This window comes from Polypterus senegalus, unplaced genomic scaffold (genome assembly GCF_016835505.1).
Source record: "Polypterus senegalus isolate Bchr_013 unplaced genomic scaffold, ASM1683550v1 scaffold_2047, whole genome shotgun sequence".
In the NCBI taxonomy this organism is placed as follows: Eukaryota; Metazoa; Chordata; class Cladistia; order Polypteriformes; family Polypteridae; genus Polypterus; species Polypterus senegalus.
In genome coordinates this window covers 15740-33826 of record NW_024383897.1, presented here as the reverse complement: position 1 = coordinate 33826, position 18087 = coordinate 15740, and the positions used below count along the sequence as shown (strand labels likewise).

At 40.6% G+C, this 18087-nt stretch overlaps 1 protein-coding gene across 1 annotated transcript; it reads left to right on the top strand.

Moving 5' to 3' along the window:
- The first annotated feature begins 6183 nt into the window (after positions 1-6183).
- Positions 6184-6725, top strand: LOC120521635 (E3 ubiquitin/ISG15 ligase TRIM25-like). The gene is made up of 2 exons (XM_039743123.1): positions 6184-6551; positions 6719-6725. The coding sequence occupies exons 1-2, from the start codon at positions 6193-6195 to the stop codon at positions 6723-6725; spliced, it is 366 nt and encodes a 121-aa protein (XP_039599057.1). The 5' UTR covers positions 6184-6192.
- The last annotated feature ends 11362 nt before the right edge of the window (positions 6726-18087 follow it).

The following is an 18087-nucleotide window of genomic DNA, read 5'->3' as shown; positions in this document are numbered from 1 at the left end:
CATATTTGACTAATGGTTAAATGTGTTTGATGATCAGAAACATTTTGTGTGACAAACATGCAAAAGAATAAGAAATCAGGAAGGGGGCAAATAGTTTTTCACACCACTGTATATAGATAGATATAAAAGGCACTTGTGGCATTTGGACAGTTTTTTATCATGGCCAATACCCACAGGCCGCCAGATGGAGTCCTCCTTGCAGCATGGAGGTGCCCTGAAGACCAACAGGGAATCTTGGACAATGGAGTTTTTATCCACATCCCTACTGGATAACATGGGGGCTGCTAGAGGACGCTGCAGGGAGGAGCAAAGGATATTTTTCTTACACCCTGGAAGTAAATCAGTGTCACATGGACAAGGGCAATGATGTGCTTCTGGGATGAAGAAAAGGACTTTTTATCTGACCCAGAAGTGATAAGGAATCATGGACTGAAGGATGGGAAACACTTCCAGGTCAGGAACAATAAAAGGACTCTGGGAACTCCCCGACGAAGAGCTGAACTGGGTGGAAGGGTGGCAATGCGTCTGGGAGTGGTGGAGAGTTTATTATTGATTATTGTGGAGTATTGAATGAGTATTGTGGAGAGGAGGGTGCTTTGTGCACTGTTGTTTATGAATAAAGTCAACTTTTGGACTATTATCTGGTGTCTGACATATTGTCCGAGTGTTTAAGGGAGCAATAGCGCCCCTTATCTGTCACACTCTATATAATAGATATTAATTTTAGCATAGTCTGTAGGATCACAAAATTACTTACATGCATACTGCAAATAGATAGATAGATAGATAGATAGATAGATAGATAGATAGATAGATAGATAGATAGATAGATAGATAGATAGATAGATAGATAGATAGATAGAGCGTCCTCTATTCACTCCCCTTTTTCTGACAGCCCATAGTGTGCTGCTTGACAGCGCCGGTGCTGTAAGAAGGGTTAACAGCTGCAGGTGGTTCAACAGCAATCTCGGCTATTAAGAATTAGTTATGTTACCAGTATAAGATTGGTCTAAACCTAAATAATCAACTAAGACCCCAATGTTAACATTTGCAGTGCACCATCTACTGGAATATATTTTGTATTTTGCATTGCATTTGTCATTCAAACATATGGTAAATTAAAAGCATTTGTAGTCCTAAAATACATTGCATTTGTCATTTCAACAGATGGTGCATTATAACCATTTTTACAGTGGGTATAGAAAAGAATCCCCCCCTTCGAAATAGTCCAATTTTATTTGCTTTACAGATTTAAACAAGAAATGAACAGAACAGCAATACAACTTCCCCAGCCTGCTGTTTAGGGTCGCTAGGCACACCTATAAAACAACAAAATGTCACTCTGTGTCTTGTCGTTACCCGTTCTTCATACACTGCTGACTCTTTAGACTTTCTTTCTCTCTCCTCATCCGCACACTCCCTTCCTTCCTGTCTCCTCCCTCCCCCTCCGCACGCACCTTCTGTCTTTCTATGTAGCTGTAAAAATGCAGAGCCTGCCCTTAACAGAGTAAACAGGAAACATTCATTACAGTACGTCACAATAGCTTCTTCTTCAATTTCCGTTTTTTCTTCGCGACCCCCCTGTAGATATCTCGCCCCACAGGTTGAGCCACACTGCTCTAAAGCTAAAATAAATGGCAACTGTGCCGGTAAACGGCAGCGCTCAGCTCCACTGATGAGGGCCAAACTGTGGACAGCCTCGACAGGGAGCTTCATGCTTGAAAGAAGGAAAAAAGACAAGCCTTTAACAACTGATTAAATAAGCTAACTAATATGCTCTGTTGTAACTTTATTTATTATCATTAGGACATACAAAGAAGCAGAGGCATATAAACCTAAATGCTAATCTAACATATATCTGCGTGTGCTCATATAAAAGCCTCACTCGTCTGTCAGGGCTAAGCTGCTGCTAACTTCACGGACATCGATGTGCAGTGAAAGGTCTGTAACCTTCAGTAATCAGCTCTTAACCCCAATATACAGTAGCTCAGACTAGGTAGATATCAGAATGTGTTTTATTTTAACGTTATTGTCCAAAGTATTACTGAGCTCTAATAAATCTAAATGCCATTAAGTGCTTATATGTTTGATGTGCCAGCCTAAGAGCCTGCCCAGTACTCACACTGGCAAAGGCCCTGCCTGCAGTTTGTTTGTCTTCTGTCAGTGAGCGGCTCAGCACCGGCGTTCACAAAACAAGATCTGCCTGTGAAAAGGCTGGCAGGCCAGGGCCCTTCTGCTGACATAAATGGTGTCCTTTTAAAGTTACCTCAGGCCTACACTTTACAAAGCTAATAACACTAAAAACTAATAATAAAGCATATTGATCCTTAATCTAAATTCACAACATTATCCACGTTAATAAAAGGAAAAGTGTCTCTGTGTCTGTGTATCTGTGTGTCCGTTCGGTTCGTATGTCTCTCTCATTCTAACAGAGGGAATGACACAAATGTTTTGTAGTAATAACATTAATTGCATTTGTCATCCCAGCAAATGGTACATCACAGACACTAACACTGCTTTTAGGAATCCAACACCAAATGGTGTGTAACAGAGACATTGTGTTAAATTTGTCATTCCAACAGAATCTCAAAACATTAAAAGACATCTCGAATATTAAAATGGCTTTTACAAATCCCATAGTAAATTGTATATAACAGAGACATACACATTGTATTTGTCATTCCAACATTCTATACATTATATTACTACAAATGTTTGTAATGTGCCATCTCTTGAAATGGCAAATATAATACATTGTATTAATACATGAATTACATTCCAACAGGTGGCGCACTGCAAATGATAACACTGAGGTCCACGTTGATCACTTACAGTGAGGAACATAAGTATTTGAACACCCTGCGATTTTGCAAGTTCTCCCACTTAGAAATCATGGAGGGGTCTGAAATTCACATTGTAGGTGCATTCCCACTGTGAGAGACAGAATGTAAAAAATACAAATTCAGGAAATCCCATTGTATGATTTGTACAGAATTTATTTGTATTGCACTGCTGCACATAAGTATTTGAACCCCTGAGAAAATCAGTGTTAATATTTGGTACAGAAGCCTTTGTTTGCAATTACAGAGGTCAACATTTCCCGTAGTTCTTGACCAGGTTTGCTCACACTGCAACAGGGATTTTGGCCCACTCCTCCACCCAGATCTCCTCTAGATCTGTCAGGTTTCAGGGCTGGCGCAGAGCAACACGGAGTTTCAGCTCCCTCCAAAGATTTGCGATTGGATTTAGGTCTGGAGACTGGCTAGGCCACTCCAGAACCTTGATATTCTTCTTACGGAGCCACTCCTTGGTTATCCTGACTGTGTGCTTCGGGTCATTGTCATGTTGGAAGACCCAGCCCCGACCCATCTTCAGTGCTCTGACTGAGAGAAGGAGGTTGTTGCTCAAAATCTCACAATACATGGCCCCATTCATCCTCTCCTTAATTCAGTGCAGTCGTCCTGTCCCCTTTGCAGAAAAGCACCCCAAAGTATGATGTTTCCACCCCCATGCTTCACAGTAGGGATGGTGTTCTTGGGATGCAACTCCTCCTTCTTTTTCCTCTAAACACGGCGAGTGAAGTTTAGACCAAAAAGTTCTATTTTGGTCTCATCTGACCACATGACTTTCTCCCATGCCTCGTCTGGATGATCGAGATGGTCATTGGCAAACTTCAGACGGGGCTGGAAATGTGATGACTTGAGCAGGGGAACCTTCTATGCAATGAGTGATTTGAAACCATCACGGCATAGTGTTCTACCGACAGTGACCTTTGAAACTGTGGTCCCAGCTCTCTTTGTGTCATTGACCAGCTCCTCTCATGTAGTTCTGGGCTGATTCCTCACCTTTCTTATCATCTGTGATACCCCACAAGGTGAGATCTTGCATGGAGCCCCAGTCCGAGGGAGACTGACAGTCGTCTTTAGCCTCTTTCATTTTCTGACAATCGCTCCAACAGTTGATCTGTTTTCACCAAGCTGCTTGGCAATTGCCCCGTAGCCCTTTCCAGCCTTGTGGAGGTCCACAATTTTGTCTCGGGTGTCTTTTGACAGCTCTGTGGTCTTGGTCCATGGTAGTAGTTGGAGTCTGACTGACTGTGGGGTGGACAGGAGTCTTTAAAGAGCTCAGACAGGTGCTATTAATTAAGATTATTAAGTAGAGTAGAGGTGGACTTCTTAAAGGCAGAGTAACAGGTCTTTGAGAATTCTTGCTGATTTGCTCAGGGGTTCAAATACTTATGTGCAGCAGTGCAATACAAATAAATTCTGTACAAATCATACAATGGGATTTCCTGATATATATTTTTTTTTTACATTCTGTCTCTCACAGTGGGAATGCACCTACAATGTGAACTTCAGACCCCTCCATGATTTCTAAGAGGGAGAACTTACAAAATCGCAGGGTGTTCAAATACTTATATTCCTCCCTGTATATTTCATCCCAGATTATTAAATGACACATTCCTTTGACATTTCTATTTCATGTCTTAATTTCTTGATTGACTGAAGTAAATATTAGAGCAACAGATGTTGGAAGTTGCTGCTTTCTTACCCAGGGTGTTATCAATGCTGAGAGGCTGCACTTGAATAATATTAATAATAATGCTTAATATTTTTATTGTGCTGTTCTCACTACTTAAAGCTCTTCTACACAGTAAGTGAGGAGCCACTTCAACCACCGCTAATGTGCAGCATCCACCTGATGATGTGACGGCAGCCATTGTTGTGCCAGTATGCTCACCACACATGAGCTATTAGAAGGTAAAGTGGTGAGAGAAACAGTTAGCTAATGAGAGACAGGGGAGGATTAGGGGGACACAATGACAAGGCCTTGGAGGGCAATTTAGCAAAGACATCTTTATGGAGGACACACAGTGATCTTTAATAACCACAGAGAGTCAGGACTTCGGTTTGACACCTCATCTGAAGGACAGCACCATTTATACAGCACAGTGTCCTCATCACTGCAGTGGGTCATTGGGATCCACATTCAGACCACCGGGTAAACCCCCTATTGACCTCACCAACACCTCTTCCAGCAGACACCCAAGCTTTTCCTAGATGGTCTCCAATCCAAGTACTGGTCAGGCCTGAATATGCTTAGGTTGAGGTAGATGACCTGATCTGAAGTGCATGTGGTGTGTCTGCTGGCTACAGAAGAGCAAGGGCGGCAGAAGTAAGACCCCCTTAGTTGGTAACTGGCATAAAACCAAATGTTATACAAGCCTTTACGTGTCTCAGAGACATCTGTACATTTGTTAGTGCTGGTGACAGCGAGTCCCAGTGTGGGGCACTGAGAAGTGACAGGCTGGATGGGTCACTCTTATGTACTTAAATGGAATGAGTCTGAGGTGGGCTATTACAGCGGGACTGGCATCAGGGCATCACTTATACCCAATTGTGTGACTAGGATCTGTGTGTGTTAATCGTAGGGTGCAGGAGTAGACGAGCCTGTTCAACAGACTTGATTAAGTCTCACAAATCCTGAGATAAAACGACTTGAATAACCAAGAAAATCTAAAAAACTGAGAAGGAGCCGAGAGCGGCGAGCGCCTGCTGTGTGTTACGTGTCTGTCTGTCTGTCTGTCTGCCTGCCTGTCTGTCTGTCTGCCTGTCTGTCTGCCTGTCTGTCTGTCTGTCTGTCTGTCTGCCTGTTTCAGTTTTTAAGATGTTTTAATATTTCTACTATCCTTGTGTTTATTAATGTATCATATTATTCTGTTTCTTAACTGAGTGCGCTTCAGTTGGGGAATTTACTGAATAATCTGATAAATTCCTGGCATGGACAAAGAAAAACACAAATATTCATTATTGATAAGCAGGAGACGAGAACTTATTATGGGATGGATCATTTGTTTAATAAAGAGGACTAATATGGAGTCTGAGGTGGACTTCAGTGTTTAATAAATGAATAAGAAATACTGACGTGAATGACACTTTAGCAGACCCCCTGTGACAGGTCATCTCTTCTGTCACTTGGTGGTCTTCACTCTCTGAGCTTCTGTCTCACATTAACTGTTCACCCTCAGTGTCTCCTCAGATGTTCTCTCTGTGAGCTCTCAGCTTTCTCTTTAAATCTCCTCCTCCTCCTCTTCCTCACTGACCACAGAAAAACTTCCACTTTCATTTCTTCACAAGTCACTTCCTTGTTTGTCTGACTGATTCTCTCTGCCTGCCTCTCCTCAGACTGACGATGGCTGAAGCCCAGCTGTTTGTATCTCAGGACGAGTTCACCTGCTCGGTGTGTCTGGACACCCTGACTGACCCCGTCACCATCACCTGTGGACATAATTTCTGTCTGAAGTGCCTCACAAACTACTGGGATCACAGCCAAGAGAACAGATGCCCTCAGTGCAGAGAAAAGTTCACCACGAGGCCTGCTTTGCAAAGAAATAATCTACTGAATGAAGTCATCAAAAAATTAAAGAAGACGACACTCAGTTCTCCTCCATCTCAGAATTATGCCAGCCCTGGAGACGTGGAGTGTGACTTCTGTACTGGTAAGAAGTTCAGAGCGGTGAAGTCCTGTCTCACGTGCATGGCCTCCTACTGTCAGACTCACCTGCGGCCTCACTATGAAGGAGACGCCCTGAAGCACCACAAGCTGGCTGATCCTGATAGAAATCTGAAGGAGAAACTCTGTGGGAAACATCAGAAAAGTCTGGAGATATTCTGTAAAACTGATGATTCCTGTATCTGCATGATGTGTGTGGTGACAGGACATAAAAATCATGAAATGGTCGAGCTGGAGACGGAAAGAGAAGAAAAGCAGGTGAGTGATGTTTAGTGTTTAATGGAAACTGTTTGAATAACTTTGAGTTAAGGAATTTGTACATTTAATGTGACAGAGAAATCTATTCATCTACAGTAAAACTCGATTATCTGTCACTTGATTAACTGTCAGGACTAAATAACAAAACCCAACCTTGTGCACGCCAGCGACTCTCGATTACTACTGCGAGTTCTGCACATTGGAACAACAGAAATCCCAGTGTCCGTTACGTACCTTCAGCTTTAATAGCAGTTTGTAGCTTTTCTCTTTTGTTATAATTAAACTAAACTACTATACATTGTTATGGCCTATCAACAAATGTGTGTGCTGTTTGAACTTATTAAACGTTTACGAAACAGCAACAGCTCTTCAAGTATTGCTTCAATGACGGAGTAGGAAGGCCAGCAGTGAACGATATAAAGCGGGATGCTGAAATAATTGAAAAATGTGTTGAAAATGGAAACAGTGACGGTAATGTTATTCTGTATTAATGTTAATGGTCTTCTGCATTGTAATTTTCTTTATATATTCTGTTATATCAGGTTGTGTTAATATATTGTGGTGTGCAGGCAGCTTGTGATGCTCTGTATGGGGGCAGAAAGGGCAGAAAGCTGTAAGTGATGGGACTGGCTGAGGGGCTTCTGTTCTGTGAGGGGCGGACAGGAGAAGTGAGGAGAGAAGGGAAGGTGTGGAGCAGGGAGTCAGGAGACAATAAGCAGGAGTGTTTGTGGGATCAGAAATACACAACGAGAGTGGCAGGAGATCAACTGATCGGTAGGGAAAGCTTTCTTTGATTGTTTAGGAGGTGAGCTCTGTAAGCCAAATAACGGAGTGTAAGACAGGACACCGCTTGTGAGGGAACGAAGACTCCACGTTAAACGTAGAAAACTTCAAGATCTCTCAGTTGTATCTGCTTTTTATGCTGGTCATTACAATATTATATAAATTAATTCATTTTGTTAATATAGTTTTTTATGACTATTCGCTACACTAATCTACTGTATGTCGTTTTTAAAGTAGCTGCTCTGTTATCCGTCTTTTCTCTTATCCGTCACAGCCTCGGTCCTGACCCCTGACTGATAATCGAGGTTTTACTGGACCTTATAAACCTGATGTTTCAAGTTCAGAGCATTGGCTGCTGGAGTCCATCCTGGTGAGACTGGTGCAAGTCATGAAACAGCTCAGGATGAGATCCCCAAGATGGCCCACAAACAACTGAGTTCTCTCCTCACAGCCAGCTGAGTTTCTTTCTGCTCTGATCAGTTTCTCTTTTGAGTTTCTAAGGCAGTGGGAGGCCAACTATAGCCTGCTGTCTAGAAATGTCTGCTGGCAGGGGTGCGAGTGTCATGTGGGTTACACGTAGAAATGTCTGACATTCGGACCCTCCTGAGGTGTTCTTAACAAGATGATGTTACAGTTGGCTGATGTAAGCGTAGTAAGTGAGCACACAATGTCATCCTAAACGTAATTCAATAGAAGGTCTGACACGTCAATAGACACACTCTGTACTGCTGACACTTACACGCTGAGTGTGCTTAGCTGCTCGTCTGCCTTTGTGGTGTTTGTCCATTTTTAAAGAATCAGAGTTTGCATTTGGCTGATCTCAGGGCTGTTTAAGAGACACATTATTGTCACATGTCAATCTGTATTGTACTCCAGAGTTTAGTCTATGATTGTTACAATAAGTTCAGCTCAGTAATGTCAATATACTATTCCTGTGTAGATTTTCTGTTTTTAATGATATAACTCATCAGGCTCTTCATTAGTGATTAGACATCATGTTATTTAGTGGAGCAGTAAGGACATTTTGAATGTCAAACCCCTGAGTGATAATCCCACCAAATGTATGATTATGACAAAGACTCTGAGCTTTCATATTTGGTAAAACCCTAACAAGTCCAGCAGGAGTGTAAAGAACTTACTAGAAGTGTAAGTCTGACCATCTAAGCCAAATTTCAAATCCCCCATCACTACTACGCAACCTCAATGTACAGTAAGTTCAGATAAAGACACTTAACTTCAGTCCACCATTTAGTGTTTCTTCAACAACAACTACAACAACATTTATTTATATTGCACATTTTCATACAAACAGTAGCTCAAAGTGCTTTACATATTAAAGAATAGAAAAATGAAAGACACAATTATAAAACAAAATAAATCAACATTAATTAACATCGAATAAGAGTAAGGTTCAATGGCCAGGGGGGACAGAAAAAACAAAAAAACTCCAGACGGCTGGAGAAAAAATAAAATCTGTAGGGATTCCAGACCAAGAGACCGCCCAGTCCCCTCTGGGCATTCTACCTAACATAAATGAAACAGTCCTCTTTGGATTTAGGATTCTCACGGAAAGGGCTTGATGATGATGATGGTCACGTAGACTTCTGCCTTTTAATCCGTCCATCATTGTTGGAGCATCATGAAGCTTTGAGTAGGCCACCACCACAAAGAAACCGGAAAAAGAAACAGAAAAGAGAGTAGGGGTCAGTACCGATTTTAGAGCCACCATGAATAGTTATTTTGAGGAAATTTAACATGCAGAGTATCAGGATTAAGTTAAAGTGAAGTTATAAAAAGGCCATGTTAAAGTAATGTGTTTTCAGCAGTGTTTTAAAGTGCTCCACTGTATCAGCCTGGTGAATTCCTATTGGCAGGCTATTCCAGATTTTAGGTGCATAACAGCAGAAGGCCGCCCGCCTCACCACTTCTTTTAAGTTTTGTTCTTGGAATTCTAAGGAGACACTCATTTGAGGATCTGAGGTTACGATTTGTAATATAAGGTGTCAGACATTCCGATATATAAGATGGGATGAGATTATTTAAAGCTTTATAAACCATAAGCAGAATTTTAAAGTCAATTCTGAATGACACAGGTAACCAGTGTAGTGACATTAAAACTGGAGAAATGTGTTCGGATTTTCTTTTCCTAGTTAGGATTCTAGCAGCTGCATTCTGCACTCGTTGCAAACGATTTATGTCTTTTTTGGGTAGTCCTGAGAGGAGTGCGTTACAGTAATCTAGTCGACTGAAAACAAAAGCGTGAATTAATTTCTCAGCATCTTTCAGTGATATAAGAGGTCTAACTTTACTTATGTTTCTTAAGTGAAAAAATGCTGTCCTAGTGATCTGATTAATATGTGATTTAAAATTCAGATTACAGTCAACAATCACCCCTAAGCTTTTTACCTCCGTCTTGACTTTAAATCCTAATGTATCCAGTTTATTTCTAATAGCTTCATTGTATCCATTATTGCTGATCACTAAAATTTCAGTTTTCTCTTTATTTAACTTGAGAAAATTACTATTCATCCATTCTGAGATACAAGTCAGACATTCTGTTAGTGAATCAATAGAATCAAATAAAGGACTAGTGTCACATCGGCTCTGCCAGGTCTCTGTGAGTGACACAAATGTGGCCGAGTCCTCACTGGAATATTAAAAGAGCTCGGCTCACAGGTGAACACACGTTTAGAAACCAACATCTTAAACAACAATGAAGTCTATGAAGTGGCCTGATATTTATCAGTTTAATATGAATCAGGTCACTAATATCGACATCTAATTTTTGATCTGTTTATGTTTTCTGTTGTTTGGCTATCACTTTATTTGGATTGATTTACATAAATCAGTTCTTCAGATGTCCCTGAAAGCAGACATGTAATTGTAGGACAGACTGGCACGGCTTGGTCAGAAGTCTTTTTCTTAAGCTGCCACCGCCTGCCCCTCTTTTATTGACTCGTACCTTCAGCTCAGATGTCAGTTCACTTCACCAGGACTCTCTTTGACAGTTTTGGGTGTCATCTGATCAGTCTGATCAACCACAGCAAATGACACCCAGCGATGTCTCAGTATGTCACTCTTTATCACTTTGTGACTGAAGAAGGAGCCAAAACTCAACTTGATGGACAACACTTAGCAGGAATTTGCAGTAAAAAGGTTGGATTTCTGTGCATCCAAGACACCTACAGCAACAAGTCCACTCCGACCTTTATAACCCTTTGTAAGCACTAGAACTCACATCTCTGCCCTCGGATTATCTTCTGCCCTGTAGTAAGATCCTTATTGTGGCCATCACAAAGGCTAAATGATCTTTTCTGCTCCAAAGGATAACGTAGTGCCAGACGGTAAGAGCTGAACACCCCGGTAATTGAGTTGAACGTGGGGCTCTCATTCATTCCAGACTGAATAAAGGAAAGTAAGGTGCACAAGTAAGAGAGACCACCTCTAAAATCTGTAGAATTACTGAAGGAGAACATCAACCAGCAGTTGTACATGTTTTACCACTAAAAGATAACCAGTAAGTGTGAAACCTCAAAGACTTTAATCTGTAGAGCGAGTCATAGTCACAACGAGAAAAGGACAAGAGAGAGAAAAGAATCTGTTAGAAGAAAGACAAAGCAAACTGAATGTTCTTAAATGTGTGACAGAGGAAGCTCTCCATGGACACAACAATCTGGACAAAGCGTCACCTCCACCTGAGTGACCATAAACCAAGTCAGGAGATCACCTGCTCGGAGTCTGAGAACTTCTGACTGTGACTCGGTAGTTAAGATAAAGCCAGTGAGTGAATTCTGGGAGTTGACATCACCATAACTGTGTGAAGGAGAAGGCTTAGCTGTTGTGAGGGTCTCTTCATAAATTCAGTAAGAAAACTAAAGTGGACTTGAATCAGTTCAGAGCAGCGTCTCACACACACAGAGGAGCTGTAAGGGAGTGTAGACAACCTGTGAGGAAAACCAAACTGCCATCACAGTGCTGACTCGAGAAACTTAATAAGTAACTAAGAACTGAAGGAGAACTGAAACGAGAACATTTAAAAGCTGGTTGGGAATGAATGATGTTTCCTGGGAAATGTTTTGGATAAAAATTATGAGAAATAAAATCACAAGTTATGTGCCTTTCCTATAAGTGCAAGAGAAAGAACCAACTAAGGTAACAGAGACTCATGTTTGGTGTTGTCTGTTGATGTCGTCTGTCTGTATACACTTGAATACGTACATCTTCAGTTGTCCTTATATTAGAAATAAATTTTATTTTTTGACCGTGACTTGTCCCTGGTGGAGTTTGCATGTTCTAATTATCTTCATGTGGGTTTCCTACTACAATCAAAAGACATGCAGTTTAGGTGGACTGGGGCTTTGTAACATTAGCTCTACTGTGTGTGTATTCAACCTCGATTTTCTTGTTTTTCCTCTCTTCTTAGGGTATCTGGAGTAGGAGGCTCTCAAAAACATGGTCTGTTAAAGCCCACTGAGACACTTCTTGGGTGATTTTTGGATATACAAGACAAGAGAAATTGTGTTCTTTGCAGTGTGAGGTGCAGAGTGAAGAGTAAAGCAGACAGGCCTGTTCCTTGTGCTGCTCCAGTGTTGCTCACACAGTCCTTCAGTCTGCCTGACAGATAGTCCATCATCAGGACACCACAGGCTCACCCACCTGCACGTCTCTGAGCTGACCGCTTAACAGGGATAGCTGGGTGGTCTTGAAGGCTGTGCTGAAACCAAATCACATAAAAATAAGAAACATCTCTTCATTATAAGAGATGAGATGTGATCTTTCTGAAGAGACTTTTTGGAAGTCCAGAGAGATGGAAGCAAGATCTGTGAGATGGAGACTTTGGCCATTTTGAAAGTCTACAAATGATCGTAAAGATCACATTCACACAGACAAATGGAAATTATTACTCAGTGAAATAACAGAACAGTGAAAAGAAGTTGAATATATTGTTTGGATTGAAACTTTATGTCAGAGACTTGTACTGTAGATCGTCTAATTCGTGTTGCCATCAGGGAAAAGTAGTGTTTCTTGAAATTGAACAGGCCTCTCCACGAGAATTAAAAGATTTGTTGTTTGGTGAAAGCAAACTCCACATACGCGGTCTCGCTTGGGTCACAGAGGGGCACAGGTACACAGGAGATTTTAGAGACAAACGTTATTCAGACACTTCAAACAAACATAAGTTTCTTTCAGGAGTGAATCGAGCTCTGTGTATAGTCAGAGGGGACAGTTCCATCTCTCAATTAGAAGAATAGAAAATCTTCCTGTTCATAGGGGCGCGCCTTGGGAGCGAGACCACCACAGGAGCAGAGGATGTCTGGGGGAGAGGAGAGACAAGGCAGTGAGACAAAAGGACAGGTGCTGTACAGACGTTTAAATGTTTAAATGTTTGAAGCGTCACAAGAACCAAACCTGAGGGTGGGCGAGGAAAGTGAGCAGGGGGCGGAGTTCATTAGTTTTATTAAAAATAATAATCACCTAAAAAAACACCTGTAATAAGTAACATACAAAAAATATAATTTCTAAGCATTAGAATTCCTTTAAGTTGCCTTCTTCTTAAATTCAACAGAATCGTTTGTGTATTTCAGTATCTTACTTGACTCCAGAAAATGACAACGGCAAACAACGTCCTCACATGTCTGACTCAGGATATCAAATGGCCTTGTAGTTAATTACTGACATGACGTATTTAAAGGCTGGTTTATACTTCACGCTCATAACGCGTACACGCCCGCATCATCGCTGCCATGCGTTCCCAGCATTCATTTCAGCAGGTCCTCAGAAATTAACGTGACACATGCGCAAGTTGCAGTTCCAGCAAAGAATCGGGGGACGAAGTGTGCTAAAAGTTGGAACGTGATGTCAGATTCACCGTTTACTCTCTACGTGTGACAGAAAGCCGCTTTGCAGATCCTACGAGATTGATGTGCGTACTTCGATGTTTGATGAGTGGTTCGATGTGGTGAAGTTACAATGCCGACATACAGGTGCATATGTGGTGCTTTTTCAATTCAAGCGTTGCATATTCCAAATCGTAATGACACTTAATTAACACAATTAAGGACATGGTGAAAACGTTTATTTTGTGATTAAAGTGGAAATTTTGGCTTTAGTCTCGAAATGTCCATTTTAACCTTTTAGTTTATTTTATTATAAAAGCAGACCGTCATAAATGTCATCCCAGTTTTAAGCGGTACGAGCTTCTTGGACCAGACATCAGCGGCAGGCAGCAATAGATCACCACACAGAACACATTATTGTAAATGTATGATATTCCAACTCTCTGCAAATTTAGAATCTTTATATTTATACTTGATATCACTTTCATGGTGAAATGCAATAAAGTATGTATGTTACATTTTACAAATAAATTGTTAATTTCATTTAAATAACAAATACTTTTGAAAATTACAAACATGGGTGTGACACAGTGGCGGAGCGATAGCACTGCTGTCTTGCACGAAGTCACATTGCTGGTGCTCCCTGCTTGAGGTTTACATGTTTTCTTGCTGGGTTTCCACAGTGTGCTCGGGTTTCCTTCCAAAGACATGCAGATTTGGGGATTTGGTGCCGTTAAATGACTCCAGTGTATGTGTGTGCTTGTTTTCATCTTGTGATACACCATCCAGGGATTGTTTCTGCCTCGCGCAATGCTTGCTGGAATGGACACATCCCTGGATTGATGGATTTAATCATTAAACATCCTTTTCAGACATGTCCTCCTGGCCTTTCACCAGTTTCTTTACTTTATCCTCCAGTTTGTTTTTATTATTTTTGGTGTTGTGTGAACTTCACAATTCCCAGTTTGTCGATGTGATGTCTTCTAAATGTCAAGAACTAACTCACACACCAGTGTGCCTTCAAACTGTCTTCTGTAGTTGACATTCTCTTCAAACCCAAACTCAATCTTACATCAATTAATTTAAACCTTTCTTTTAATCTTTATTGTCATTCCTGTTTGTTAAATCAAATCTAAGTTGTGTCATGAAATGTCAAACAAATGTGTTGTGAAAATATCAGGAGTCAGAAAGAGAAGAAGAAATCACAAAGTGAACGTGAATTCTGATCTGACCACGCATGTCCTCTTGTGTGTCCAAACAGAAACAGCTGGGGGTGACACTTAGTGACATCAAGAGAAGACTTGAGGAAAGAGAGAAGACACTGAAGGAAACGAGGAGGGCGATGGACGTGATGAAGGTGAGTGGAATAGGAAGAAAACACTTCATATCAAAGAGAGGAGAAATAAATGAGAACTTGAGGAGCAGCAGAGCTTCACTGGTGATGATGAGTAGGAACACGAGAAGGGAGAGATAGAGAAGAAGTGTTGTGGTGTCCTTCATGACCGTTTACTGTTGACAGAATCCCAAGTGTTATTCAGTGGAGACTCAGATAGCATCACCCTAAAGTCCTCTGATTTACCATCAGATACTTAAAGGGGACTTAACTCTACTAACAGAAACTCACACTGAAGGTCGACGCTGATGTTCTGAATTAGATCAGCGGGCACAACGTCCATTAATGGTCTAAGTTGTTTTTATTTTAAAATAGCATTGCATACAATCAAGTTCAACTTATACAACAAATGACGTTCAAAGTCAAAATAAAAAATAATTTAAAAAAATCAGAAAGTTAAAAAACAAATCTAAACAAACAAAAAAAATGCAAAAAGTAAAAAACTACCAAACACAATTCACGCTGCAACTCAGAAAAAGACAGAAGAACCGAGAACTGGGCCATAAGTCCTGATAATTTATGAAAATAAATAAATAAACAAATGAATAAATAAATAAATAGGCAGAATATCCTTTTCACCTGCTATGTTTGCTTTTTTAAAAGTTTTATTAATTTGATCTTGCCATATTTTATAAAGGTTTTGAACAGATCTTCTAAGTGAGAATTTGTTTTTTTTAAATGTCAAACATCAGTGACCCAGTGACTTATCACAGGTGGGCTGGGGGTCTTCAAGTTCAGCAGGACAAGTCTACTAGCTCACAATGTGGTAAAAGCAGTTACAGTCAATGTGCCCTCCTCCACTTTAGGCCCCTCTGGTAGCCCACCAACCACAGCTGTTGGTGAGTTAGGAGTGATTGTGACCCCAGGGCTGTCAGATAAAACATTCAAACATTTTGTCCCTAAAAGATGTTACTTTGTTTGCCTCCCAAAACATGTGGCCCAGTGAGGCTTGAGCTCGATTGCCACACTTGCAGGTTGGGTTCCTGCCCAATTTTAAATGAGATAAATTTGATCGATGAAAGAATCAAAGTCAGATGGTTGAGTACTTCACACGTATGGAGCTGGAGTGTATTCTATGCATGACTGACTTCCACTCAGATATTCATTAAATGGTCCTTCTCTCACCATATCCTAACCCTTAAAGGGGAGATTCTTTGAAATGTTTTTATATGTTGCTGAGATGCTATCTGACTCCTAAGGACTGATCAGAATTTCTTCTGGAAAGGACATGCGTGGGAGGTGTGGAAAATTGAGTAGGTTTTTTGGGTTGATTTTTGTTGTCTGTAGCTTCTGTATGCTAATAATAGTGGAGCTAACTTAGTTGAAAACTTCTTTATAAAATTCCACTGGTTGCCATCAAGGCCTGTTGTTTTCCCACTTTGGAGTGAGTTTACAGAATCCAGTAGTTCTGAGAGTGTCAGAGGTTGGTATTGTTCCTCTACACTAAGATTGTCCAACTGTTGTATTTGTATTACATCAAAGATTTCCTCAGATTGTGTCTCGTCTTCTTTACACAGAGTAGAATATAAATACTTACAGTACTTTATAAATGTGTGAGTTATATTCTTTAGGCTTCATTACTTTTCCCCAGTTGCACTGGTAATTTCTGTTGTTGTGTTGCAAACTTCTTACTTGTAAATTACTGAGCTAAGATCTTATTAGCCCTCTCTCCATGTTCACCGCAATCATGTTGTGATTTAAGATGGGTTGTTCAGGTTCTTTTGTTAAAAGAGGATATATTCTGATTGGAGAGCCTGCCTTTTCCTGTAAATTACTTCATTTGGAAAGATAGGATATTCTTGATTTTTTCTGGAGATCGTAATGGTCTTCTTTTCTTCATTCTGGAATTTCTCTTTTTAGTTAGACTCCACAGCTTAAGGATCTCCACTGTTTGACTGAGTGAAGGCTTTACATAACGTACACCTCCAAATGTTTTACTTCAGCTTTAATATTTTATCACAAAGGACAGTAAGGTTGTCCAGTTATAGTATCTGCTGAATCTCAGATCCACTTTCCTCCATTCACTTTCTATGTGGAGTTTACCCCTTCTTCCAGTATCTCAGTGGGTTTCTTCCATTTATTCCAGATCTTCCACCACATCCTCACATTTCAGTTTGGTTAAATGGCAGAAACCCCAAATTGGCTTCCATTCTGACCCTGGAATGAGCTGGCAGACTGTCTATGGTAGCACACTATCCGATGCCAAGTTCTACCAGGATTCATTTATGTGAAAGATCTCATCCAGCAGATACAGAACTCTTCACACACATTTCTGTGCCCAGACAGACCAAACTCATCCAACCTAATTTATTTAACACAGACTCACATTAAACAGACCAACACTATCGAGTGTACTAAAGTACTAAACACAGCCAGTCCAGACCAGTGGTGTGTGTTTAGTTCAAATAAAGTAGGCAGGGCACAACCTGTCACTCAACACTGTGTAGACAAATCCAGACACAGAGGTAACAGCTGATGAAGTACAAGTGAAGAAGAGCCAACCTCACAGACCGACCTTCACTTCGGTTTATGGTTCTACGCTCGTCTGCTTTTGTTGTTTCCTCCTACAATTCCTGCTTATTACTGATGCATGAATTCACCTGTCTACACCCATGATGACCGCAACTTTTTTCGGCCAGGATTTTTTCCACTAGATGTTGTTCAATGTCTTGTTTCATGTTGTTTTTTATTCATTAATGTTAATGTTGATTTTGTTGAGTATCTGCTTTATTCTTTGTATTTGATTTTGTCTATAATCTGCCCGTGTTATGTTCCATGTGGTTTTGTGTGGCTCACCAAGTGGTGGACCATCTGCCAGTCACTGCCAATCACCATACCTTTCTGCCCTATAAACGCCGAGGGTCTCCAACAGTTTCCTTGTGAATGTGCTCTGCAAGTTTGTTGATTTCTTGTGTTCTTTTAGCTGTGCCTTATGATTTTGTGATTTTCTGGATTGTTCAGCCTGTGCTGTCTTCTTTAACAGCTGTGTTTTCATTCTCTTTGGAAACTTTTTATGTTTTGGATTGGCTTGTTTGGATCAATAGAGTGTCTGTGTATTTGGAATACAACTTTATGAATAATAAATCTTTAATTAAAAAGATTCTATGAGGGCCATTTTCTATCTATCTATCTATCTATCTATCTATCTATCTATCTATCTATCTATCTATCTATCTATCTATCTATCTATCTATCTATCTATCTATCTATCTATCTATCTATCTATCTATCTGCTGAAGGAGTCATGGAGCAACTGGAGAAGGAGATTGAGGAGCTTAAGAGGAGAGAAGATGAGCTGAAGGA